This window comes from Stegodyphus dumicola, chromosome 12, assembly GCF_044657685.1.
Source record: "Stegodyphus dumicola isolate Sdum_Otavi_A_Nest chromosome 12, ASM4465768v1".
NCBI classification, from domain to species: Eukaryota; Metazoa; Arthropoda; class Arachnida; order Araneae; family Eresidae; genus Stegodyphus; species Stegodyphus dumicola.
Window position 1 is genome coordinate 120,684,059 of NC_140779.1, and position 27,963 is coordinate 120,712,021.

The 27,963-nt window shown below is 35.1% G+C and overlaps 1 protein-coding gene across 1 annotated transcript; it reads right to left on the reverse strand.

The window, feature by feature from the left end:
• Positions 1 to 27,573, reverse strand: LOC118184807 (uncharacterized). Its single transcript, XM_035354534.2, has 3 exons — positions 27,418 to 27,573; positions 12,591 to 13,142; positions 1 to 1,449 (listed from the first exon to the last, which is right to left on the reverse strand). Exons 1-3 carry the CDS (start codon positions 27,514 to 27,516, stop codon positions 988 to 990), a joined length of 1,113 nt encoding a protein of 370 aa, XP_035210425.1. The 5' UTR covers positions 27,517 to 27,573; the 3' UTR covers positions 1 to 987.
• Between the last annotated feature and the right edge of the window lie 390 nt (positions 27,574 to 27,963).

The window sequence follows — 27,963 nt, forward strand, 5'->3', positions numbered from 1 at the left end:
TACCTTATAAAATTTGTTGTTTATTAATTAGATAGAATAATTTTTTTAAACACATTTCAAACAAATACACTTAGCATTAATACTAGAATAATGCACGTTTTTTTTTTTTTTTTTTTTTGTTGTTGTTTTCCTCCTTTAAAATCTCTTTAATGTATGCATAAGATAAAATTTCTTTCACAATGTTCGCTTTCTCACTGTTTCTGCTCAGACAAAGATAATCCAGTAACTTAAACAATTATTTTATCTTCTTGTTCGTTTCCACTTATACTATATAAATTATGAAAAATGTAGGGATAGTAGTATCTTTTACATGTCTATGGTACTTAGAGATATAACATTAAAAAAGTCTGCCATTTCTTCTCTTGAAATGCATTAAGTATTATCAGTTTAATTAACACCACAAAAATATAAGCTTTCCCAATTACTCTTTTTGCACTCGTCAATAACTGTCTTCTCATACTTTTGTGATTTGTTGAGATCCTGAGAAAGCTTTAGGTTTCTTAGTTTGGTTGACACGTGCCTCGGATCGTTGTACGTATAAAATAAAGAAAATAAAATAAGTTGTACAAATTTCTGGAATTAACTCCCGTTTTGGGGGAGTTAGTATTCATAATTTTTTAATGTTTAATAGTGTATTTTTATGTTACTAAGCAAATGAAATTTAAGCTGTTAATTACATTTAAGTATGTGATAATCTTATCGATTCAATTAAAAATTGCGGCTATATTCATATACAAAAACATTAAGGAATATAATTCACAATTTGCGCGTTGCTTACAGTTTAAATCACACATACAAAAATGATATCAATAATTACGTTCATCGGCAGATGAAGAATTTACCCATGACTACCTTCACACGTACGAAAACGTGCTTACACCCAAATAATCAGAAGCATAACATGGACTGCAAAAAATGTATGCTTTTTTACCTCGTCGATTGTGGCACAATTATAGGTATTATTCATGATAACATTTCTTCATTCATTCAGGCTATCACGCAGCAGTCGGTGTTTTCATCAGAATCATCTTCCACCAGATTTTCGCTGTCATCCATTACATAGCGATACGAATTTCTCGCTTCTGTATATTCTTGCCTATCTGCAAAGTAAATGCCTGCTTCAGTATTTAAGATATCGCCCCACAATAGCCTGTCTGGTTGTGCAGGTCGATTGGAGGCCATTCCTTTTCTGACGTTGCTGCGTAAGGTTATTTTCCCCGATCGCAATTTCCTCCACATATGAACGGTAACTTTTGTTTCGCTTTGGCTCATATAGCCAAACCGCTTCACCCGAAAAACATCGTTCTGGTACAATTCATGACGAAAAGGACCAAAAACAGTTTCCAGATTGCAACCTTGGGCCACATCCATCACCAGCTGATGAAAACCACCACCAGCATTGTCGATAAAAAGCAACACTGCACCTGGTTTCATACTGTTGAAGATTTTCTGGATGAAAGAAAAAAGTACATGAGTCATGCATCATTATAAGTTACAGCAAATCACTATAAATAAAGCACAAAATAACTAACGTAAAAGACAATTACTTCAGCAGCAATGGAATCATTTACAGAAAACAATTCGGTACAATTCCTTCTATTTCAAAGAAGTAAAAGATAATTACCATAAATTATACTTGTTGCTGAAATAAAAGATAATTACCATTAATTACTTTTGCTGCTGAAGTAAAAGATAATTATTGTAGCATTAATTACTCTTGTTGCTGAAGTTAAAGCTAATTACTTCAACAGCAGTGGTATCATTTACAGAAAAAAGTTCAGTACAACTCCATTCTTAGACACTAGTGCTCAAAAAATAAGAAACAAACGCTAAAAAAAAGGTACACATGTTTAAAACATACAGTTTACATATGAGGTAGAGGTTGCATCGCCGAATGCAAATAGACAACTCAAATTAGCATAAAACGCAATTCCGCAGTCACACCAGAACGCCTTAAGAAGGGGCATGCTGGACCTATTCATGTGTTTACAAGCAGATATAGTTTCGTGCAGCAGCCGAAGGCAAGGCGCCGTAGATCACTAACAGCACGATAATTTGCGTGACACATCTCTCTGCTGTTCCAGGATATCCCATATCCCGCCAACCTGTGTTGCGTCGACTCAGTGGCATAGCTAGGGTGGATATCTGTCTCCGGGCGCAGCATCCAAATTGATGCTACGAAATTTTTTAATGAGATGTTTTCCATTCTTGGCACACAGAAGAGGCGCAAATTCTTCAGTTGTCCGCGAGGGCTGGAAACTCTAACTACGTCTCTGCTTCGACTGCATGAAGGTGGACTGCGCGCCCGACGACCTGTGGTTTGTATTTCCTTCTCCTCATCGCATGTCAAAGCGTGGTTGAATTGTGCTGGCGAACGTCGATGGTGGACACTAGAGCAATGGGGCCATGCCCTCTTTGCAGATGAGTCTAGATTTGACATCCAGAACGATTCCTGAAAGGCAATGATATGGAGAGAGCGAGGAACACGCCAAACATCGTCGAAAGAGACCATTACAGAGGAGCATGCTTATTTTCATGTGCTGGGATAGCACCGAACCTCTGATTCTTAGCGACTCCGTCACAGCCGTCCGATATCGCGACTAAATTCTACATCTTCTTGTAGCTCCTTTTATAAATGCAGTGGGTACCGACGCGATACTCATGAACGATAACGTCCGCTTGCGTAGAGCCGGAGGGCTGCGGAGTTATCTAGAGAGTGAAACCATTCCACATCTGCCGTAGCCTTAAACATTTTGGTGTGGGAACGCCATAATATTTACGACAATTTTGTGGGACATAACATTGCTTAAATGCGACGCACGCGTGATTGAAAGTGTAAGTTTCTTCACTTGTAATGTAATATATTATTGTAGTTTTAGGTCATTAATTTTAAAAGTAAAATGAACGTTTCTATTATAAAAAATGCGTCGAAACGTTTTCGTTTTTCCTTTGTATGTATTGATTTCCAAATACATTGTGGAAAAATATTTGGTAATTGTAAAATTATTATAATAAGTTAAAGAAGTATCAAAATTGCTAAAATTTTCGGCGACCCTCTACTGCAGCTCCCGCTACCCCAACTGGGGTTGGGACCCACAGTTCAAGAATGTTATAGAACATGTGTGGGGCATGTTGGGACGACGGATAGCAGGTGGCAGGGTTCCGTCAGGTATCCTCCACGAGCTTCAACTTGCATTACTACAGGAATGGGCGAAGAATTACTCCTAAAAATGAGAGAAGGGGTAAACGAAAGCTACTGAACTGGTGCATAATGCATTAGGTAAATGCCAATCACCCAGTGCCAGTAAGTAATAAACAAAAGATTACACAAAAGATATAATAAATACAAATACAAATTGAAATACTACATTAATGTAAATACAACAAAAAATTAATACATTCAGGGAGAACATATAATACATTACTTTTCCATCACAATGCTGGAGTTTTCAGTACTTCATGGATAACACTGTTTCGCACATACCAAGATGCATTGGTAATTTGACGTGAAACAGTTCTGCGCCATTTGTAATTGTTTTCTCTTTGTTCGACAACAGCAAGTCCAGACTGGATAGACAGAATATAGCATTGGACGGAGAATGGAGTTGTAAATGAAATAACTTGTTATCTACCGATAGAATTCTCGTTTTGAGCAATTAAGGGGTATAGTTTAGCTTTACGTACTCGAAATTCTGAATAAGAGCATATATGTGTGGGAGCCATGTGAGAAAATTTGTGATGCTCACCCCAAGAGAAATGACTTGCTTAGCTCAATGCAGAGTATTTCCAGAAAACTGAAGATGTTCGTCTATGATTTTCTTCCTCATAAACATTACTGCAATGGTTTTATCAACGCTTACTGGGAATTTACATTATTTCCGACAGGTATCTAATGCGATTTTGAAGGTCCTGAATGACTTTACTTTGCAATGCAGTTTTTGCAATGATCGCTATGTCATCAGCGTACATTGCAAGTGTACTGTTGGGTGTGCAAGGAATGTCGTTCATATAAATGTTAAATAATGTGGGGCCCAATAGGCTCTTTTGGGACGCCTGTTAAAATAGCTCGTCTCGTAGAATATGTGTTTGAAATGTGAACGACAAAGTGTCTACCTGAAAGGTAGGACTTAATTATGTGTGTAATGTAATCTGGGAAGCCCTCATTGTGTATTTTACAAATTAAGGCATCCATCCAAACGCGATCGAAGGCTTTGGCCACGTCGATAAGTAGGTCTCCTGTGAATTTCTTGTTTTGCAAGCCTTCAGAAATATGTTCAACAACCTTATACAACTTATAGGATGTAGATAAATTCCTAAGGAAACCAAACTGCTGCGGGATGAGGATGTTGTTTTTCATCTAGATGCTTCCTTATTCTAGTCAGGCTCACTGCTTCCATCAGCTTGCTAAGGTAAGGAAGAAGGTTCATCGGTCGATAACATCCAGGATCTGTCGTTGGCTTATTCGACTTTAGCAGAGGAGCAATTGTTACTCTTTTCCCTTCCCTCGGAAAGTATTGTCACTTCATGATGACATTGAAGATGTTGCTTTGAAGAGGGGACGTGTTTAATTAAAATGTATTAATCCGAAGATATATGAGCAATTGATTGCGATTAAGTTTAACAATTTTGTTTCACATTTTATATTTTACATATATGTAAGCTATAAACTATGAAAGAAAATTACTAATAAATTACTAATTTAATTGGCAACAACCCTTTTGATTTCTCATTTTATGTGCCTACAGTCCCATCAAAAAATCTGTGACATACAAAATCGTCGCTCAATTCATAAGGGGTTAAGGATCAGAAAAAAAAAAAAATCATAGTACTAAATTCATTACGCAGCTGTTGGCCATGCAGAAATACCCAGAGATTCACAGACTGGGAAACAATAGTGTAAAGCTGGGAAACAATAGTACAGACATATGCTAATCTCTTAATTGGCGAATAAAGTTGAATCATAATTCACAATTAACCCTTTCACGCTTATAAGAGAAATATAAGTCGTGATATGTTTGCGGAAAAATATGTAAGGTTACACAGTTTATTTTTTCCAATTTTAATATATTGTAATATATTGTATTAATTGGTACTATATGCACAGATGACGTACCAAATATATAAATTAACTTTTTCAGTGGCTTGACACGAGTTGGATTCACTACATGTCATGTCGCATCACTGTGTGTAATAACTTACTTACATCTTCTTTATCGGTGGTTCTTGTGTTCTATTGGCCAAACAAAGACACTTTCCTTTAACTAAATCTATTTAATGAAGAGAAGACTATGTACAAATATTATATACAGATTACAGAGTATCTAGTCTATGTCACTCTCAACCACTCTCATCAACCTCTCAACCCTCTCTGCCGAAACTCTTAATTAGCTAAACATACGGGCGGCGCAGCGCCCTCTATCTCTTTTTTCTACATCACTCCCCACCTGTACTCTTTAATAAGAGTACACAAACTTACTTACATAACAATATCAACATTAATCAATAATGGATTAATACTAAATGGTATGACATATATAAATGAATAATATAAAAGAATAATCTATACTAGTATATCAAAGCCACAAATGAGCATAATAATTAATAATATAATAAAACTCAATAATATCAAAAGTTCTAAATTAAATCTCGAAAGGATATAACATCTGGATCGATCTTCTGAATTGTCCTTTGGGCGTGCGAACAAGGCACGCTCGAACATGTCCATCTCTTCCTATAATCACGTTTTCAATTACACCCATGTCCCAAAGTAGTTTGGATTGTTTTGGTCCTTCTACCAACACAATGTCTCCAGTCTTAATGTTCCGCTCAGTTTTAGGATTAGCAAAGTTATGCGCATTTCTAAGATGGAGTAAATATTGCTCTTTCCACTTGATCCATGTTAATTTTAAGAGCTTAGATTGGTAAAGCTTCCTTCTGGTTAAAGTCTCTTTGTCGGATACCTTGTTAAAAATTTCCAAGAAATGCTCGGGAAAGTTAAATGTACCACGTCCTGGCAATAAAAACTGTGAAGGTGTGAGCGGGCGAGGTTCACCCAGCTCGTTGCTCTCGTATGTTAGAGGTCTATTATTTAGCACACACTCGAGTTCAGTTAATATTGTAGAGAGCTCTTCGAAAGTCAGTAATGCTCTCCCTAAGATTTTCTTCAGAGGTTCCTTGATGCTTCTCATCAAACGCTCCCAGAACCCTCCCCACCATGGGGAACGCTCAGGTATGAATTTCCATGTTACCTCTTTGGATGTCAAGAAATCACTCACACTTGGATCTGCTTTGATTCTTTTAAATCCTTTAATTATTTCACATGTGTTGCGGAAATTCTTGGCATTATCTGAATAAATCACTTTGCAGCTCCCTCTTCTTGCTAAAAAACGTCGTAATGAAAAAATGAAACCTTTTGCTGACATATCTGAAACCACTTCAATGTGTACAGCACGAGTGACGGCGCATGTAAATAAGGCTATGTACACCTTTTTGTGGTTACCCGCTTTTTCTCTAATGGTAACTGCTCCCGTTAAGTCGATGCCTACAACTGTGAAAGGATTACTTTGGACTACACGATCTCTGGGTAACTGACCCGTTAACTGTTTGGCGGGCTTCACTGCAAACTTTTTACACACCAGGCAAGCGTTAATAACTTTCTTTACTACTTGTCTTCCTTTAGGTATCCAAAATTTATTCCTGACTTTGGACAATGTTGCCATGACTCCTGAATTGAATACTTTTATGTGTTCACTAAATATCACTAGTTCGGTGAACTTCGTTTTGGGCAGAATAATGGGATGTTTTTCGTCATCTATTAATTCTGATTGTTCCAAACGACCTCTGACACGCAAAATACCTCTACTGTCCAGATATGGTGCTAAACTGTAAAGCTTAGAATCTGGTGTTATTAGATTATTCCTCTCTAGTTGTTGAATATCCGAAAAGTAATTCGCTCTCTGTACTTGTTTTATCCAGTACTCCTCAGCTTCTTGGATCTCCAATACAGTAAGAGGACCTTCTTCACAGGCACGTTTTCTTAGCTTGGCGACAAACCGCTTTACCCAAGCTGTAACTCTCAACAATTTTTCGATACTGCTGAATTTGGTAATGTCTAACGCATTTTCTTCTTCTGCAATAGTCACTTGAACATAAGTGCTTAAACGTTCCAAATTTTGAGTATCAGTTCCTACTTTAAACTTCTGCTCAGGCCATTGATCTTCAGAATCTTTCAACCATGATGGACCATGCCACCAGTTATTATCTTTCACCAATGCATTTGCTGTTTCACCACGAGTTAATTTATCTGCTGGGTTTCCCGACCCTGGACAATATTTCCACTTATCAGACGAGGTACAGTCTTGTATTTCTGCAACTCTATTCGACACGAACTGTTTCCACTCACGCGCTGACCCCTTTATCCACCACAAGCAAATTTCGGAGTCCGTCCACAGAACTAATCTACCTACCAAATCCTGAAACATTTTCAATAAATATTTTCCTAACCTAGCTGCAACTACAGCCCCCATCAATTCCAACCTAGGGAGGGACAACTTTTTTAACGGAGCTATCCTACTCTTCGACATTATAAACGACGTACATACCTCTCCTCTCTCATTCTTATATCTAAAATATGCCACCGCTCCATATGCCACTACTGACGCATCACTGAAAATATGAATTTCAACCGACTGACCTTTACTTAGAACTTCTGTAAAGTAGTACCTCTCTATTTTCAACGCGTTTAATTCCTCAATTTCAGCGCACCACTTTATCCATTTGCACCGTAACTCCTTTGGCAACTCTGCATCCCACTCCAAACCTCTCTCCCATATTTCCTGCATCAGTCTCTTAACTCGCACCACAAATGGAGAAATAAATCCGACTGGGTCAAACACCTTAACTGCTGTGCTTAACACCGATCTTTTACTATTTCTCAACGATTCTAAACTACTCAACAATGATGTAACGTCTACTTTCAAACCATCCTCTTCTAAGTTTCACACCAAGCCTAACACTTTCAACTTACTATCTCTCTCAGACCTACTTTCTTCACACAACCCTTCCTGAACCCACAAGTCATACAGCTCTTTAGAATTAGTGTTTAGCTTTCTCAAATTAAAACTCGCGTCTCTCAAAATAGATACCGCCTCTGATGAAAGACTGAAAGCTGATTCTACACTTTCCCCTCCATAACACAAATTGTCTGCATACAGTGAGCTATTTAGCATCTCGACACAGTTTTTGTTTGTTTCCGCATATTTCTTTAAATGATGTTTGATCGTTGCACTCAATAAAAACGGTGAACAATTACATCCAAATAATACTCTGTTCATTTGCATAATTTTAAAGTCCTCACTGTCATTATCAGGATACCAGAGAAATTTTAAATATTGCCTATCTTCCCTTGCTATCCCAATCATCAAAAACGCCTTTTCTATGTCACCGCAGAATCCAATTTTAAATTTTCGAAAAGAAAGAATGATATCCAAAATATTCGGATTTAGGTTTGGGCCCTTTTCTAAGCAATCGTTTAACGATAGCCTTCCTCTTTCGCTACTGCTGCAATTAAATACCATTCGAACTTGAGTGCTTTTTTTATCTTTACGGACCACTGCTCGGAATGGCATAAAGTACACCTCTCTCGTATCCTCACACTCTGGAATAATGTTGTTTTGTGTCTGAAATTTAATTACTTCCATAAACTGTTCCCTCACAAAGCTGTTACCTTTTAACTCTCGCTGCAAACTTTCGAACTGCCTTTTCGCTAAACCAAAATTATTTTCCAAATGCTCTGGACTCCTATTCCACAACAAGCGAGCCTCATACCTCCCGTCTACATATTTCAAATCCTCTTCAAATTGTTTAATTATTCGCTCATCGCCAGAACTTTCCGACGCGCACTCAGAGATTCCTAGACTTTCAATCTCCCAAAGCTGACGAATCTGATCCGATATTTTTAATTCCTCTTCCGAATCGATGTGTATAAACAAGCCGGCTGAGTCTGACCCTGAACTTAACTTCTTACTCTCTCCCCCCACTCTACCACTCAACGTCCAACCGAATATGCTTTCATGTAGTACTAAATATTCTGTTAACCGATGTGTTTTCCCCGTTAAGATGCAGTTCAAGTAATCATTCCCAATTAAAATCTGTACCTCTGCCACTTCACTATCGCAGCTGTCAGATAAGTGAAATCCTTGTTGGCGAAGATTGTTTATAATTTCTGCAGATGGCTTGGGTAATGCATTGGAACATATGGTTTTTACTTCGAGTGCTTCGATGATTAGAGTGACCCTGTCTTATTTTTTAGAGAAAGTCTTTTTCTTTTAAATTCTTGCACTGGCGGATTCGAAGATGCAAATGTATGAATTCTTAATCTTTCTTTACCAATAGTTGGTAAACTTGCTTTTCTGGAAATAGACTGACAAACATAAGATTTTTCGGAAGCAGAATCGCATAACAACCTAACGTTAAACGTGGAATTATTTCCTACCAGTTGACCTCTCAATGTTTGATAATAAATCACGTCATTAGGAATTTGCTTGCTCAGTGTTTCGAGGAATAGTGAACTAACGTTTGTCTCTTTTGCTGCGCTCGCAGTATTTTTAATGGATTTATTTTCTTGCCCTTCTGCATCACACACGCTCTTTAAATGCGACAAAGATTTGCAAATATTACATTTAACCCACTTTGCCTTACAAAATGGTTTTTTGTGACCCTTTTTTAAACAGCGCTTGCACTTAAATTGATCGTATAGTGCTTTGTGTTTCTCTGAAATACTTAAGTCGCAGTCTTTAGAAAGGTGAGATTTAAGACAAAAGTCGCACATATAATTTTCGACTGATGTATTAAGCGTCGTCGCTGACACCATTTTCTTTTTAATTGGAGCAACACTCTTACGATAGTTGTCGGTATTTCTTTCACTGGTTATCGAAAGTGTTTGTTGTTTAAGACCCAGAGTTAGTGACTTTTCGCGCGCTTCTACTTCTCTCTTTAGAAACAACAATAAATCTGACACTGTTGACTCTGTGTCGACCTTTTGCTCCCTACTAAACTGTAACACTAAATCTTGCGGTATACACTTATATAAAATAGGAAGTAATAGATTGCCATAAGAATTAAAATTAATATCTAATGTCTCTAAACTTCTTGTTTGAACTGTTATTCCATCATATAGTTTTCTTAAACTGGATACATCACTTGAACGGCGTACTGACTCTAAAGCTAGGAGAACGTTCATATGCGCGCTAACTAATATTTCTTTTTTCCCAAATCTGTCAGTTAAGATTTCGATGGCCTTTATATAGTTTTCTCCTATTAATGGCAATCCGCTTATAGCTTTTGAAGCTGAACCGGTGAGTAAAGATCTTAAATAGTTAAACTTCTCAACATCTTGAAGCGTATTGTTTTCGTGAATGGCAGCTTTATACTGAGCCCAAAATTCAGTAAATTTACATAAATCGCCGCTGAAAGTTTCTAAGGTAATGCGAGGCAATTTAGTATTATAATTAGTTTTGATTTCCGAAACTTGTGAAGTTGTTCCGGTTTTACCCACATTTTGAATATATCTATTGACTTTAGATTTACATCTAATGATGGATTCGCTGTATTCTAAACAATGTTCTACTTCTGTCTCTAATTCCTGAACAGTGCTTTGAGCATTAATAACTTCATCATATTTTAACAAGCTAGTTTCTCTCTCGATTAACACTGAAAGCGATTCCTGCAACACTTCTAGGTTCGGATTCTCGCTTTGCAATTCCTCATCCAATTTCCTTATTAATTTTGTTACACTGGTACGAACCGAACCTCTAATTTTTCTATTTCTCTCGACGGTTTCTTCAAAACTCATTATCAAAGATAAATTGCATGCAGATAAATGAAATGACTCACCTTCCCGGCCGATGCACCAAAAAACTTGATGTATGTAATAACTTACTTACATCTTCTTTATCGGTGGTTCTTGTGTTCTATTGGCCAAACAAAGATACTTTCCTTTAACTAAATCTATTTAATGAAGAGAAGACTATGTACAAATATTATATACAGATTACAGAGTATCTAGTTTATGTCACTCTCAACGACTCTCATCAACCTCTCAACCCTCTCTGCCGAAACTCTTAATTAGCTAAACATACGGGCGGCGCAGCGCCCTCTATCTCATTTTTCTACACTGTGTAAGTAAATCTAGACAGGCACGCATTTTAATGTGAAAGACATATTATTTTAAAATTTAGATTACACGTATTTCTAATGAGAGTTAGCGAAGGAAATAGATGAAATTACCAAACCCTGGGTATTCGTCTTAAGTTCGGATCCTGGAAACGAGCTCATTGAATAGAATTTTTGTAATTTTCCTCATTTATAAGGTGATTTTGAACAGTTTATAATTGTAAGATCTTCTGCAAAGGTATCTGCAAAGGTATCCCTTTTCACACTTTATTAGTTTATGAAGAATAGTCAAAAACCCGCCAGGTCTATCTCCCTATGAGGAATGGACGCTTTCGACAAGGACAAGGAAATTGGCTCACATTACACATGAGGAAAATCACGAGAACACTCATGCTTCCAGCCAGTTCCCAGGATCTGAACCCAAATTCAACTACCAGATTTTAGTAATCTCATCTGCTTGGCATCTGGTGAACTGACAAAACTAAAATATGTATGAGCTCTCGTACTGCTTGCCTTACCTTCTTAACACAAATCAATCAATCATGCATTGCCATAATTAATCAAGCTATCGAATGCATTAAAATAATTCATTTTCTAGGTTTGTAGAGATCATTTGGCATCTTATTCGGAGACGTAAAAAATAAGCCATGCCCTCCCCGGAATTCGACTCTGGATCTGCCGATGCTAGCCGGACGTGCTTTTAAATTGCACCTACAAAGAAGGCGTTAAAGACGGAGACATTCTCCCCTATTTAAAGGGTGGCTAGGAATTAAGAGACCCGGTCACCAAGTCCTAAACAGTGGCGAACTATCATGTATCTCATTTTAAGCCTACAGTGTGGATACCATAATGAATTTTATTTCGGAGCAGAAGATGTGAAAACTGTGTATTGCCTTCGCCGGGGTTCGAACTCTGGGCCTCCCGATGCAAGCCAGGTGTGCTTTCTAATAACACCACGAAGGCACGTAGTAACAACGGAGTAAATACCTTAAAGGCTTACATATAAAATGACGTGAATGTGGGAAAATATTACAAAAGGACTTATAACCTGTAATTCAACGATTAAAAAAAACAAACTGAACATATTTATTATATTTTCTGCTTATAATCAGGGCTGTCTTCAAGGCCCTCTGGCCACTTGCGGATTCCACGCTCATCCATTTACATCTTTCTGCATTTCATTTCTGTGAGTGGTTGTCGAAAGGGCCCCAGTACACTGGTTTGGCCAGGGGTCCATAATGCTGTTAAGACAGTGCTGTTTGTAACTGGAATATATAAGAAAAATTCTAAAATTCATCAGAAAGAAATAATCAATGTCACACAGTTCCTTAGAAATTTCAATCCGTGTAAACATGCATTGATGTGACGTGTATTCACTGATTAGCTGATTAAATATAGAATTAAAAGCAAGTACTCACCTTAACCATCACATTTGTGTCATGCCGAGCAGCTGCAGAGATGAACTTAATCATGGTCAGAAAATCTGCAGAACCAATTGCTTTATTAACGTCTGGTGTCATAGAAGAGAGTAAATCTGTGCCGATGTAATCATAGTGAAAGCGGCCGGGTAAGACAGAATATGAGAGATCGCCGTAACTCTTTCCATTCCGAAGTTCTTTTACGATACAATTAAATGTTTTTTTCCACCCCAGTGAGTAGTCTAAGACAGTAGCTTCACATTTAAATTTCCCGAAGTACCAGCTGAACACAGTCAAGAAACCAATTATATCTGTTCCTGGGCCACCTCCTATACAGCAGAGATTGAGGAAAGAAGTTCCATCAAAAAGATCAAGAAATACGGAAGGATCGTCTGCAATAGCTCTTTGTAACATTTCGATGAGAAGGCCGGTGTGACAAGAGGCATATTTGTGTATATACGCACACCTGTGCGCAGCATTGTCATAATTGGCAATGGTCAAATCGGTAGAGGAATGCCATTCTCCTTCAGGCATATAAACATCCTTCATATCCTGCAAGACACGATTATTGAACATTTAAAGTAATGCATGAAACATACATTTATATTAATACAATTACAGCTTACTATAACGATTTCTATAACTTAAAAAGGTCTGATGCGGACAACACAGGACTTCCTTGTACGGAATATTAAATTATGCGCATTTTTTGCTGCATTTCATTTAAACCTATTTTCTTGAACTTCATTAGAAATAGGTATCTCATTCAATGAATTCAGTTCTCACTTCAGGACATGGCAAAAATACATAAAAACTCAAAATATTTTTATTAAAAATTGAAAAATATAGAAAAACATAAAACACCAATTACAGTTAAAACAATTTTACAAATACGATTAAAATTAGTTTCTACGCACAAACAAGGAATTCGGCCAGCAGGCAAGTTTTCCAGATTTTTCTGTGCACAAAACTGAAAGTTTACTTTTGGTCCCACTCGGCAAAAAGACACTGACTGTGTAGATACTGACTTAATTCACTATTCTGCTAAGTTCAAAAGTAAGCAAATATGGTTGCTATCGTTAAGAGATAATTAGGCTTAGCCGCACTTAAACAACTTTTGAATTGTTGATAATTCTACAACTATTGCATGCAGATTAACTAAAGGCACGAAAACCTTACCCGGAAGATAACAGAATTCAATCATTTTGAAAGCAATAAATGCAGATTATGAAGCAGAAATCGCGGATTATGATAAATTAAAAGCACTAATTTTGAAAGAATTTCAGCCGACACCGCGTGAATGTTTGAATAATTTTAAAAATGCGCAGAGACATTCATCTGAATCGCGTGTTCAGTTCGCGTCTCGACTCAGTGCAACTTTCGATTATTATTGTAGGTTAAGAGAAGTAGATGATTTTAAGAAATTGTGTAATCTCATTGCATCTGATAAGCTATATGAACGCTTGATTCTAAAATAAAGGAACATGTTATTGTTCGGGAGGGCCAAAGTTGGTTCCCACCTAATCAATTGGGAAGAGAATGTGATTTATTTTATACATCCAGGGCTAAATCATTAGCTGATACTAGTAACACGCGAATCGAAACTCCAGAAAATAAAAAGCTTAATTTTTCCAAAAATAACCTTAGAAAAGTACAGAGCAATGCAAAGGATTCAGGGTGGAAAGTCGTAAATCAGAATAACATTAAACAAGAACGTATTTGCTATGTATGTGGGAGAAAAGGTGAATTGTTTCATTTTGCGAGAAATTGCGCCAAACATTTGGAAAAAGAGGAAAATTCATCTCAAAAAAAGGTATCCGGGTTAAAGATTGCGTCGGATAATGAAGCTAGAAATAGCTTCAATTAGCATTTATTGAATCGTTGATTGATGGTAAGGAAATAAAATGTTTAATAGATTCTGAGGAGTGAATTGATAGTTGTAAAGAAATCTCTTTTTCCGGATAAAATACCACCTGGATTAATAGAACTGAAAAGTTCCTTTGGTAACGTGATTAAAGCGGAAATGGCTAAGTTTATTTTTTCTTTTTGCGAAAGCAAAAAACAAATTGAACTAGAGGCAGCGATGGTTTATAAGCTGATATCAGACTGTATCTTGCCCCTCTCATGTTTAGCGGACAGCTGCTGTCATCGGGTGAGGATTACGCAATATGAAAATGATTCCATATCTTCGGAAAGGAATTTTTTGTCTTTTATTTCTTCAGGCATTGAGGGAGACACCGAAATAGATTTATCGCGCATGAAGAATTACGAAATACTGTTTCCACCACAGCTGACTGTATCATGGCCTTGAAGCCAAATCAGTTTCGGAAGGTCACGTGATCGAAATAGTCGATCTCTTTCTCTTTGCCATAATCCCGGAGTTAAAGTTTACCGAAATAATAGTTTAAGTCTTAAAATAAATATAAATTAATAAACGTGAGTAGGTCGTATGATTTACATTAAATTTTTCATACTGCAATATTTTTAAAGGCGGTAAAAATGTATATCTTCAATAATTTTTAAAACAATTTGTACTTCGTTTATGTAACTAAAAATATCATTGAGAATCACCACATGCGAACTTCATTTATGTAATTTTGATAAAAATGAAATCCATTTACGTAATCTGAATCAAATTTATTGTCAAAATAATATAAAATCCACATAGGGAGGAAATTCAATAGATTTATGAATGTAAATTTTAGATTTTCATACTAGTAAAATAAATATTAAGGGAAGAATTATTTTGTAAAACTCCATGCCGCTACCATCGCATCAGTTATATAAATTTTTAGAAGACAAATACCCATAGTCATCTCTCTTCACTCCATTCACTAATAAAATCTGCATATCTCAATTTTATCAAAACAGGAAAATGAATTAAAATTCCTTAAATGCTAGAAAATTTGAATATAAAGATGAACTTACATGCATGTTGTACTATAAATAAATCTTTCAAGATAATATCAAAGAACTAAATGCTAATTGCATTCATAAAAAAGGACAGCCATCTATTTGTACTAGTTCCAATTTAAATCAAATTCCAATCAAAATCACTTTTTCCAAACCATACAAGAGGTAAGTGATTAGGCTTGGTTTTTTTTAAAGTGATTTCTCCAAATTACAGGTCTATTCCACTATTAAAAATAAATTCATAAAACTTGAAGCTGTACCATATACATACATGCTACATATTATACATAATCTATGCAGAAACAAAGCATAAATCAAAATAAACAATTGAGTTATTAACTGAAATTAATTAAATTTTTTAACATTTTTATATGAACATTTTATATTGATTTTGTCATTTTTATATTTTGCATAATTATTTAACATTATTTTACAAGTTATCAAACATATTTTCTAACCGAGTTTGTAAAGTCATTCCACAAGTGCAAGAATCTGTTAAATTAAAGTAACTGTATGGTGTACTAACCGTATCCAAGATAACTTATATAAAATATCCATTTGCTTTCCTGGCATAAGAAATGTATTTTCCATGTTTTTAAGAATTTCACCAAACAAGAAATATACAATTGAAGATTTTAATAGAGTAACTTCAGATGGAAAATTTTTAATTTCCCCCTTATCTAATTCTTTAAGAAAACCAAAAAATATCATCTGCTGTATCTACTGAATGAATACTTTGCAACCAGTCCTGTCAAATATTGCATTTTATCACCCTTAATTTTTCATGGCATCATAACCTGAAACATAAACTAGCACTGCTAAAATATTAGAAGAAACATTTTCTATAAAAAAATCATTAATAAGTAAATTTGAATAATCAATTAATATTCGCAAAAGTAAAGATAGAATCCTTATCATAATCTGGTAAAAGGGACATTCATATTTGATTGAAATTATAATATTGTTTTTAAAACGAAGCTTCTTCTCATTTTCTAATAATTGTAGGTCATTTATTTGATAATCTGAACCTGACATTTGCCGATACATTTCAAAACGTGATTCAGGAGCATTGAAATTTTCCTAACAATATGTATTCAGCTTCATACTTTTGAAACAAACATGGAATCAATTGAACGCATCTGTAATTGTTATTTGGTAATTCAGACCAACTTTCGAACACCCGCGAAAGGGCTGTCTGCATGGGTGTTTTCGTGATTTTATGCATGTGTATCGTGCACGCAGTATCTTCTGGATGCATACGAGAAAAAAGCGGATGCAGCCCAGGTAAAATCGCTCTACAGTGGTAATTCGGTCGAACTTTCGAAAATAGGCTAAATTTAACATGGGAACTCATGAACATTGAACAATGAAAAGCGGGCTTCAGCCCGCTCAGCTGGCGGGCTTGCCCGCTAGTTGTTATTAATGACTGAAAAGTTTGTGGTGATAAAGTTTCTTTTATTGGAACAGAATGTCAAATATACTATTAGAAAGAAATAATCAAAACAAGGAATTCCTAATTTACTATTCCAAACAAATATTCAAAACAACACTACGCGAAACGTCCAAACTAATGTATTCGATGTTATGTTAAAACGAAATACTTGAATAGGATTGAGAACAGCTACAAATTTTCCCAAATAAATCTAAAAATTAAAAAAGTATAAAACGAAGTATAGATAAAAATATTATTTACCTTAGCATAAGTGATTTAAAATCACTTAATAGCAAAATATATATCCAAAAAATCCACGACCACGAGTTCACAACCACACACTACCACAAAAATACATCGACCATCTTGATCACGTGACTTTTGCGCTTCAAGGCCATTATAGAGTTGGCTGTGGTTTCCACTCTTATTAAAGAGTATAAACCACTAGAAAAGTCGCGCAGTACAGACTTAAAAATGAAAGTAATATTAAAAGATGAAATTCCAGTTTCTCAGCGTTCGAGGAGGAAATTCCTTTTGCTGACTTTGGAGACAATTTCAAACTACAGGAACAGCTATCCAGGGGTTTAGTAGTGGTCGTCCACGAGGAACCACACCCGCAGATGACCGGTATATTGCCTTACAGGCCAGAAGAAACAGGCGGCAGACAGCGGTAGAAATCGCTAGACACACGACACAGGCGACTGGACGACCGATATCGCGTTTTACCGTGGCCAGAAGACTGCAGGGTGGTGGTCTGTTTGCACGACGCCCTGTGCGGTGTGTACCTCTAACGCCTGCCCATCGGAGAAGGCGTTCTCTGTGGTGCCGGGAACACCGGAAATGGAGAGACAATGAATGGGGACGAGTACTCTTTACAGATGAGAGCAGATTCAGTCTGAGTAGCGATTCTCATCGCATACTCATCTGGAGAAAGCGGGGAAGCCGCAATCATCCCTCGAACATCATTGAAAGGGACAGGTATGGAGGTGGCGGTGTTCTCGTTTGGGGAGGCATCATGCTTGGTAGTCGTACAGACCTTCACATCTTCGACGCAGGTTCAGTCAACGGGACCCGTTATTGTAACGAGATTCTTCTTCCATATGTGCATCTTTTTAGAGGCGCTATGGGTCCGCAGTTCCTTTTCATGGACGACAGTGCACCATGTCAGCGCACAGCAGCTGCCGAATAGCTCTTAGAGAGTGAGGATATTGAACGTATGGATTGGCCGGCACGATCTCCGGATCTCAATCCCATCGAGCACGTATGGGATTTTCTAGGCAGACGCTTGGCAGCTCGTACCTTACCACCAGTAACAATTCCGGAGCTTCGATTGGCGCTGCAAGACGAATGGGCAGCAATGCCTCAACAACTCCTTGACACCCTCATTCTTAGCATGGGCAGACGCTGAGAAACCTGCCTAGCAGTCAAGGGAGATCATATCCCCTATTAAAGACCGGATGTTTCTTGATGGACACCCATCACAGGGATGTTTCGGCCTTTAGTCGCATTGCGCTCCATGCTACTTTTTCAATAAAGCTTCTTTTTATCCCTCTGATTTCTCTTTTAGTAAGTGTTGTTTACATTACTCATGTCCTTACGTATTGGGGATCTTACGGTATTAAATGTGTTGATTTGGAAAGCCTTTGTACAAAGTGATATTGAAAAAACCATTTCGTCCTTAATTTTTGCACACTAGTGTACTTTGGAGGTGCACAACGGATCTTGAACAGCACTAAGAGCAGAAGCACAAATAGTTCTCCATTTGAGCTCCTCACTGGTGTTAAAATGAGAAGTCGAGAGGACTTAAAGATTATGGAAATTCTTGAGGAAGAAGAAAAATATCATGATGAAAGATCGAGAAGATATGAGGAAGGAAAAACATTCTAAAAATTCAGGAAGAGAATAGAAAAACATACAACAAGAAGAGAAAAGAGGCACAGGTATACAATGTAAACGACTTAGTTGCTATACAAAGAACACAGTATGAAGGTGGTCTAAAGTTAAGGCTAAAGTCCTTCGGTCCGTACCGAGTAACAGCAAGGAAAGGCAAAGATCGGTACCAGGTGGAAAAAGTAAGACACCATGAAGGTCTTGACTGTACCAGTACAGGAGCTGATCATATGAAGCCTTGGACTGTTCCTATTTAGGACTGTGTGCGGTTCTTCCGCACTTCTATCTAACCCCACCTTTTTTTTTTTTTTTTTTTTTTTCAAATTTATTTTCAAATGCTGTCTTGATATACCAGTGTCACTGATCCGTGTTTTCGAGGGCGAAAACAGAGTTAGGATCGCCGAGGTGCGGTATCCGTTAGTTCAACAAAGCCACCATAGGGCATCAAGCGAGAGCGAGGCGAAAGACGATGATGATAGATGTTGATTCCACGTGAAGGTGGTAACAAAAGAACTCTGTTAAAATAGCGAGCGCGAGTAAGCGCTGAGTAGCTATTTAAATACTTAAAGTCATCCAGTATCTAACAAGCGCGAGAACGCGTAACGGTACTGTTATTTAATTCAAATCTGTAGCTTTTCTATTATTATTCATCAAATGTTTTGTGGTGTGGAAGTGTTATTTACTTAAGGATATCCTCTTAAACTCCCCACCCATATATATATATCTATACATGTAAGAAAAATGAAGAATATGTAAAAGATTAAATTAGCGGAGAAAATTAATTCCCTTCTGCATTCTAAAAATAGTAACCTCTATTTGCACTGCGTCATTTCGAGAAAAATCTATGTCATATGACTCATACATAATTCTGATGATGTAAATGAAGCTAAAACTCAAACAGCCAATAGTAATTTTACAGCAATATTAACCATCCAATCAAAATGCATTCAGAACCAAAACTGACGAACCAAAATATATGACTGAGGCGGCCGATTGCAACTAAAAAAGGAAGGTGCAGAACTACATGTTATACCAGTTTCTTTTTTTTTTTTTTTCTTTTTCTTTTTTTTTTTTCTCTTCAAAATTTAAGAAAAAATTTAAATTTTTTTAAAATTTATTTTTAATTTTAAATTTTTTTCTGAGGCTATTCTTTTTTGAGTTATGCGAGATACATACATACGTAACGTACGTACGGACGTCACAAAAAAAATCTCTTTTGAATCCATTTTAAATCAATTTTATAATCCGTTTGGAGAAAAAAAGTCCTTTATTCTGTCCTTACGTTCAGATGTCACGCAAAATCATCGCTAAAGTGCACTCGATAGCGGTCAAAATGGCGTTGAAATATGATACCCGGAATTTTTCGTGATTACAATACTTCCTTTACTTTGTACAAGGAAGTAAAAAGTTATTTGCAATTATTATAATAAATATTATCGATAACGAACATGGATGTAAGATAATCTCCTCTGCTAGGGAGATTTTTTTTCTCTCAACTTTGGAGTCGTTGTAGTGGAACAGTCGCTACCAAAGAGTGGTTGTAACAGCAACTGTCAGTTATCAGTGTGTAGTTATGCAACTTTTATTTTTGCAACTTTCGTCTTAGACATTTACTTCCAGTTAAAAAGATGTCTTAAACAAAGCAATTATTCATACTATCGTACTTTTAAACTTAAAGCCAAATTTATATATTTCTTTGAGGTGTCGGTTGAAAAATAAATTAATATAATTTGAAGTCAAATCCCCTGCCCAATTTAAATATCATTCAGTGATTTTTCTTTCGTGGCCTATTGGTATGCAACATTAATTAAGACAGGGGTCAGCAACGCGATTCCCGCGAAACAAATTTAAAGTTAGTTCAAATATCTAAATTCGGAATTTTAAATATCTGAAGAACTAACATTCATAATTGTAATAAATAATTTTAGTAAAAATTCTTATTAATTCTAAAGGGACGTTACCTCCGAATGGGGTATTAGTATCGAAGCGGCATTTTGCGTCAAAACACGTAAATGTATTGTATCACTTTTCAAATCATTGCCACAAAATGTTATCGCCCTGTTTTATATTGAAAGAAATTAAATAATGAAGAATCTGCACAAATGTATGTATGTTCCTTGCAGTGGGAAAAACAGCGTACCTAGATCCATTAAATTTTGAATAACATGGTCCTCCATTCGAACACAGGCACCTCGAAGCTCGAATTTTGAATTTGCTTTATTATCTCTTTCCTATTTCGTAAAACTTTAACTAATTTTTAGTTAAGATTTCAACGATATGAAAGCGAGCTGTGGCAACAGCGCACAAAATAAAAATTTTTATCTGCAGCTCGCGAGACTTTCCATCGGAAATGTAAAGGTATGTTATTTTTAAAAAATTTGTGATTTTGCTGTTGAATCGAATTTTATGCGCCAAGTAAACTGAATAGTGATATGATAAACTAAAAAAAATCTGGAAAAAAAAAAAAAAGTGCGTGCCATCCTAAACAGTGCTGCATCTGAAATTCTAAACATATAACTGATATGCTGCTTTTAAAATTTTCGTAATTTTTCTGTTGAACTGTATATGGCATAAATGCCAAGAAACTGATGCTTAAAAGACCCCCCCCCAAAAAAAGGCGGCGGGGGGTGCTGGTAGTAATAAGTGTAACAGCAGATTGGTAGACTGCCAGCTCAGCAATCGCGTAAAAAAACCTTAAAACCACTTCTGGGCGACCGTTAAAATCTGAAAACTTTCATTTTTAAAAAAAGATTTTAATAAAAATTCTTTGTCATAAAATTAAGGAAAAGACATAGCGGCATCATAATGAAGATACAAGGCATGACAAACATCTTGATTTCATTAAAAGTACCATAAAATGCAGACAGCAATTATCTCGCTGTTACATCTTTCGCGTAATTTATCGAACCGAATTTTACATCCGATTAAGTGGCCCATTGCAGATGCTAAAGTTCTATTGGTGAGTCACGATTATTTATTATGTATTACGTGACCCACAGCAGGTGAAAACATTCTGTTATATTTACTCATTCCTTTTTAAACTAGCATAATACATATTGAACAATTTCGCTTTCTCTTCAATAATTTATCACGCGTAACGTGAACAAGGCTCGTTTATGAAGAACAACTATTAATAATACAAGAGCTGTAGCGACACTCCAAATAAGGAAAAGTTCTTAAAAACAGCAAATATTAAAGGGGAAAATGGAATAAACAGAAGAGCATTTGAGCAGCAATCCATGCTGTTCTTGCAGATGGATCCATTATATTGTTAAAGCATAACGGATTATAGCATTTTATTAATGCTTTAATAGGGAATTCCTGTCGAACCTATTGGTCATTAATAAGAATCTGCTATCACTCGAGAATTTGTCCGGGAAGCACGTTATGAGACGACTGATACCAGGGTCTAGGTTTCGCGCTGGGATTCAGCCTCAGCTCATACCGTTTACGTTGGAATACTGAGTTTTCAGAAGTGAGGAAAATAATTTTTTGTTTATAATTAGATATAACCGGTCTCCAACAATGCTTGCACTGTCGACTGGCGATTTTGCGCAAATGATTGCGTATTTAAATGCACTGTGGAAAGGATTTCCAGAATCCTTTTTGTTTATTTTCCTTTACGATAGCCGTCGGACATATGCATTCATCCATTCGGAGGGGGGAGGGAATTACTAATTGTTTCCCCAATTCACCGATTGAATTGCGGCAAAGCACATCAGCGCTATTTGCCTAAAGGAAGGGACGCCTTTCAAGAAATTTCTAAGTAGAACTGGCTCGTATTCACATTACACATGAGCAAAACTATGAAAACTCCCATGCAGCCATCCCATTTGCCAGAACTTGAATCCGCAAAGGGGGCTCAAATTTTGGAATTCGCCGTCTAGGAAACATAGTACATTATCGCCGCCTAGGAAACATAGTACATTATCGCCGTCTAGGAAACATAATACATTATCGCCGTCTAGGAAACATAGTACATTAATCGCCGTCTAGGAAACATAGTACATTATCGCTGTCTAGGAAACATAGTACACTATCGCCGTCTTGCATTACTTTCATCAGCACAGGATCGTACAGTTGGAATAACAATGCAAAAATGACCACAACACAGAAATCAGATAAACAATAACAACGCAAAATTTCTAACAGCAAGAAATGTTTTGAAAGAGTGCGTGGCTGTAGGTATGGAAAACTTTCTTACGGTTTATTTAAGCTGAAGAGTAAGGAAGGAGGGTTGTTTAGTTACATTAGAAATTAAATACAGTTGCTATCCTTACTATACAATAAAAAGTATAAATTGATATCCGTACGTCAATGCTAGTCGTCGATACGAAAATTCTCAAGGATGGAATAGTACATTATGTGTGCCACTCTGCACCAAGGTGAGCATGAATTACTTACCTGGCGGGCTTCTTTAATTTTTTTATTCTTCAACTGGCAGCGGAACTAGTTTTAGATACTCAGTTTGAAGACATGCGACAGAATTTTCCATCTCCAGTAGATTTCTGCGCACATACTGGTCATGTACCACTCATCTGCGAACCTTCGGAACCCTGCTCCCTGTGGATATTCGATATTTTTCCGGGAGGGTATCAAATATCGTAACAGATTGTTATATTATGATTAAGAGGATGACACAAATTATAGATAATAAAACATTAAATTGCGAATACAATAGACCATGTGACATCTTCTTACAATGGCAGCGCAGATGAATATTTATTAATTGAATTGCATTGTCAAAAGTATAAACTATTATCTTTATAAATTTATCAGAGATGCTTCCCACCCTTTTATTCTTCGTGATATAAAATTGTAGATGAATTTCGTAAAGAGAATTATTTAATCCCTTTTAAATAAGAGTTTATTTTATAGCAGCGTTTCTTAAACTGTGGGTCGTGATCCCCCTGGGGGTCGCCAAAAATTTTAGCAGTTTTGATATTTCTTTAACTTATTAGAATAATTTTACAATTACCAAGTATTTTTACACATATCTGAAAATAGATAAAATCAATACAAACAAAGAAAAAACGAAAACGTTTCGATTTATTCTTTTTATAACAGAGACGTTCATTTTACATGCTTTTCACACGACGCTGTCATTTCGTTTGTTACTTTTTTAAAATTTTCAGATTGTTATGTATCTTAAAATTAGAAAATAAAGTTAATGATCTAAACTGAAATAGTATATTACAGCACAAGTGAAAAAATTGACAGTTTCACTCACGCGTGTGTTGGATTTGCGCAACGCTTTTGGGGTCCTACAAAATTTTCGCAAATATTATGAGGTCTAGGGGTCGCGAAAAAAATCTTAATGATGAAAAGGTGTCAAGACTAAAAAAAGTTTAAGAAGCCCTGTTTTATACGAAGACTTTTTAATCTTATTTTATTGGGAGATATTTTTTAATCATTCTGCATAATCTTTATCGTGGGCACTGTTCCTAGCATACGTAAAATAAACAAAGCATTTATTATATGTATGATTTAAACAAACACACTGAACAGCAGGAAAAGGCATCTTCCCACATTCTAACGTTCAAATTAGAGCCTGATTATAGTTTGGGCCCACAAGGCCGGAGGGCAAAATTCCGGATTTTTTGACGTCCACAAACTGACTTATCACTCATAATCTCGCTTTTTTTCAACTGATACACATAGGATACAACTGATATGAAGAAGTGCTAGATGATCTTAATCAGTATTTGTCCAAGGCGGCCGAGTGGAAAAAATAAAAGAACGGGGAACAGTTTCAAAATAGAAACATCTCAAAGAATATTTTTAAGCTAAGTTCAAAATGACAAACTTTTGCAAAATTATTTTCTATTGTTATTTATTTAAACTTTTGTGTAAGATGAAAATTCATATTTAAAATATAAGAACAGCAGATATTTTTACTCTTCGCTAGATAAAAAAAAAAAAAAAAAAAAAAAAGAAGAAGAAGAAGAGACGTCTATCTTCTCTATAAAGTATCAGTTGCATAATAAATAGTATGGTACAAAAATGCGAGCTAATATAATTTTCATATAACGTTATATTCTTTCTCATCCAAATTTATTAGAGATACGGCCAATATAAATTTCGTAGGATAATTGTGGTTCTGCTTTAAGGAACTACAAATATTAGATTCACTGTGACCATAACCCATACGGATATTAGAACAATTCGGATATTGCCTTTGTTCTTGTGAGTCAAGTACACATTTTTTGTAAAGGAAGTCAGATAATTTTTATTTATTTATTTTATTTATTTTTGGCTATCGTATTTTTTCTCAAAAACACAATTAAATAAACATATTTCCATAAACCTGAATGAAAAATACAATTTTTCCACTAAATTAAAAAAAAAAAAAAAAAAAAAAAATCGAAATAAAATACTGAAATTTGTAGCTTTTTGTAAAAATATGTTCTGTACAGCATTATTTTTATATATTTAAGTCCCCCCCGAAAAAAAAGATAAAACATATTAATAAAAAAACGAGAGACTTTTATTTTATTTGACTCTAAATGAAGAAGCAGCATTCCGAATAAATGAAGTTCCAGATACGTGAAATCAAGATATTTGGAGTTCTGCTGCTTTTCAGTTTACCTAACTATCAAAATAACGATTTTTTCCCCTCGACATTTTGATTAATACTATTTTAGTGATTACTACACGCAATTTTCTGCTAATTATATGGAAAATGTAAACAAAAAACTTTTGCTAAAAAGCAACGTTTTTCAGTACCAAAACAAAATCAATCATTTTCATTATATACTCATCCTTTTCTTACCATTCCAGACAAACTTATTCACAAAAGGAAATAATGAAATACAGAAATTTCTTTCTCTCATTTTTTAAAACGACTCTTTTAAAGTTTCGCTTCAGGAAATCTAGAGATGGTCCTATACGCGTAATGAAAAAGATTTAAGGGAATTCGGTACCCCGAAATCAATGAAATTACCGATTTTTTGTTGGAAAAGTACCTTAATACCTTACTACACTGAAGAGAAATTTTAAAATGATTTGACGATAATAAATGCTATAAAAAGGTATTTAAAAATTTTGACATCCCTTTAAATGCCACACACCCTCAGTGCTTTTTTTTTTTTTTTTTTTTTTACTTCTTAATTTTTTTTCAGTAACTTACTAAAAATCAGTGTAAATGCAAAAAAGAGTGTAATTAATTATGACTCCAACTATCAAAAACTCTGTTTATGTGTATATACTGATTTATTGAAATGCAAATTAAAAGTTAAAAAAAAAATTTTTTCACCTTTAAACTGGCAAGTTTATATATTTATACTGAGCTCAGCAAATAATTTTATGTGTATTATCAGTCAACTTCGCTATGCTTATTCAAAAATGGAAATTATCTGTGATTAGACACGAACAGAAAGAGGTGGTGTAATGAAAGTGATCAAGTTTCTGACTGTAGCATTATTGAAATAGTGCTGGAACAAACATTAAACTCTTTAATTAATTAAAACGCACATAAATTAATTTAAAATGCAATTTACATACGAGAATAAAATGGCTAAAATAAGAGAAGAAATCACATAAGCTGCTCAGTAGTTTTAAATAAAATGTTTTATGTCTGTTAAAATTTCAAACTTTGTTTTTTTTTTTATTAATTTGTCGTTTTATTCATTTTTTATGAATAAAACGGCAAATTAATATTATTAATAATGATTATAAGCGTTTTAGAAAATATATTATAATTAATTCATGTATTAAAATTGTTTTGAGCGTGTTTTAAAAAACAAAAACAGGTAACGAAAAATTCTACTTGCATTTTATGATTTTTTGGCAATATTTCTAGCCAGATAAGGTTTTAGACAAAAGCTTGTAATTTATGTTCATATTAATCAATTGAGCAGTACTAAATTTTATTTTACATATATATGTATTGAAATTCAGTAATAAAATTTTTAAGAAATTTGAAATGATTTAATGACTATTCAGACAGTTTACATTTTTTAAACTGCGTTTGTCCGTTTGCAATTTTTCGATATATCCTTTTACTTAAAATTCTAAAACTTGTTAAGATACGGACCAAACTATTTAATAATTTTGCTGCTTATTTAAAATAATATACTAAATATAATCAAGGATGGGTTTTGAAAAATAGTGAAAAGAAAAATTATTGGAAGTGAAAATGCCACTGAAATCATATTTGTTTAAGTTTTTATATAAAAATGTGGTTTTTATTTTTTTTTTCAGAAACTAATTCATTAATTGCAAAATCCATTCGTAAAGTTATAAAAACAATAAAAAATTTTGAAGCAAAAATATTGAAAATTGTGGAAGAAGGAATTTTTAATTGTTGATTTTTTTTAAAATTAAAATTCAACAAAAATTAATAGCAAAAAAAAACTTTTTTTTCAACCATTTTAAAACCATTTTGTCTCATTAAACCACTTAATATTATTCATAAAAAGTGGATGAAAGTTCTTAAATAAAAAAATCATTCAAAAGATACCGAGTCCGCTTAATGCCGCAAGAGAGGAAAAGCCGAAAAAGGAGTGGCAATTAGAAGTTAAGCGATTCAACAATGTTTTTTGTTGAGTTTTTAATTAACTAAGACAGTAATTTTTTGAAATATTAAAATACCTGGATGGCTGTTCTGATGTTATTTTCGTTAACTCTGAAAATGCTCCTTTCTCGCTTTAAAACATTTTCGTACAGACGTACTAAGTCTTCCGACTCCATGCCTGAACGGGGAACTGCATACACATCAATGATTACAGAGCGCCATGAGTGTCGCCAAACCTATAATCTTTATCGCCAACATAACAGGAATCTGACCTTCGCAGCGATTGAGAACAAACATGTTTCATCCCTGTCTCTATCTCTCATAATCGTACAAGGAAACATTTTGATGCTGCTGAAGGTTTGCGAGTAAATCATTAGTCTGAGAATACGAGAAAAATACAATGGAAAACATAAAACCTGGACATACGCATTAAGTTTTTGAACTTTCAAATATTTTACTTGTCTTTCATTTGCATTAGAATATGGTAATGCCGGCTACTGAATAAATAAATTAATTATCACATTTTAGCATGATATAGTTTTCAAAACCTAATTTTGCAATGTGTATATAATTTTATGATAAAGTGTAATAAATAGCTATTATTGTAAAATAATTATTATCAT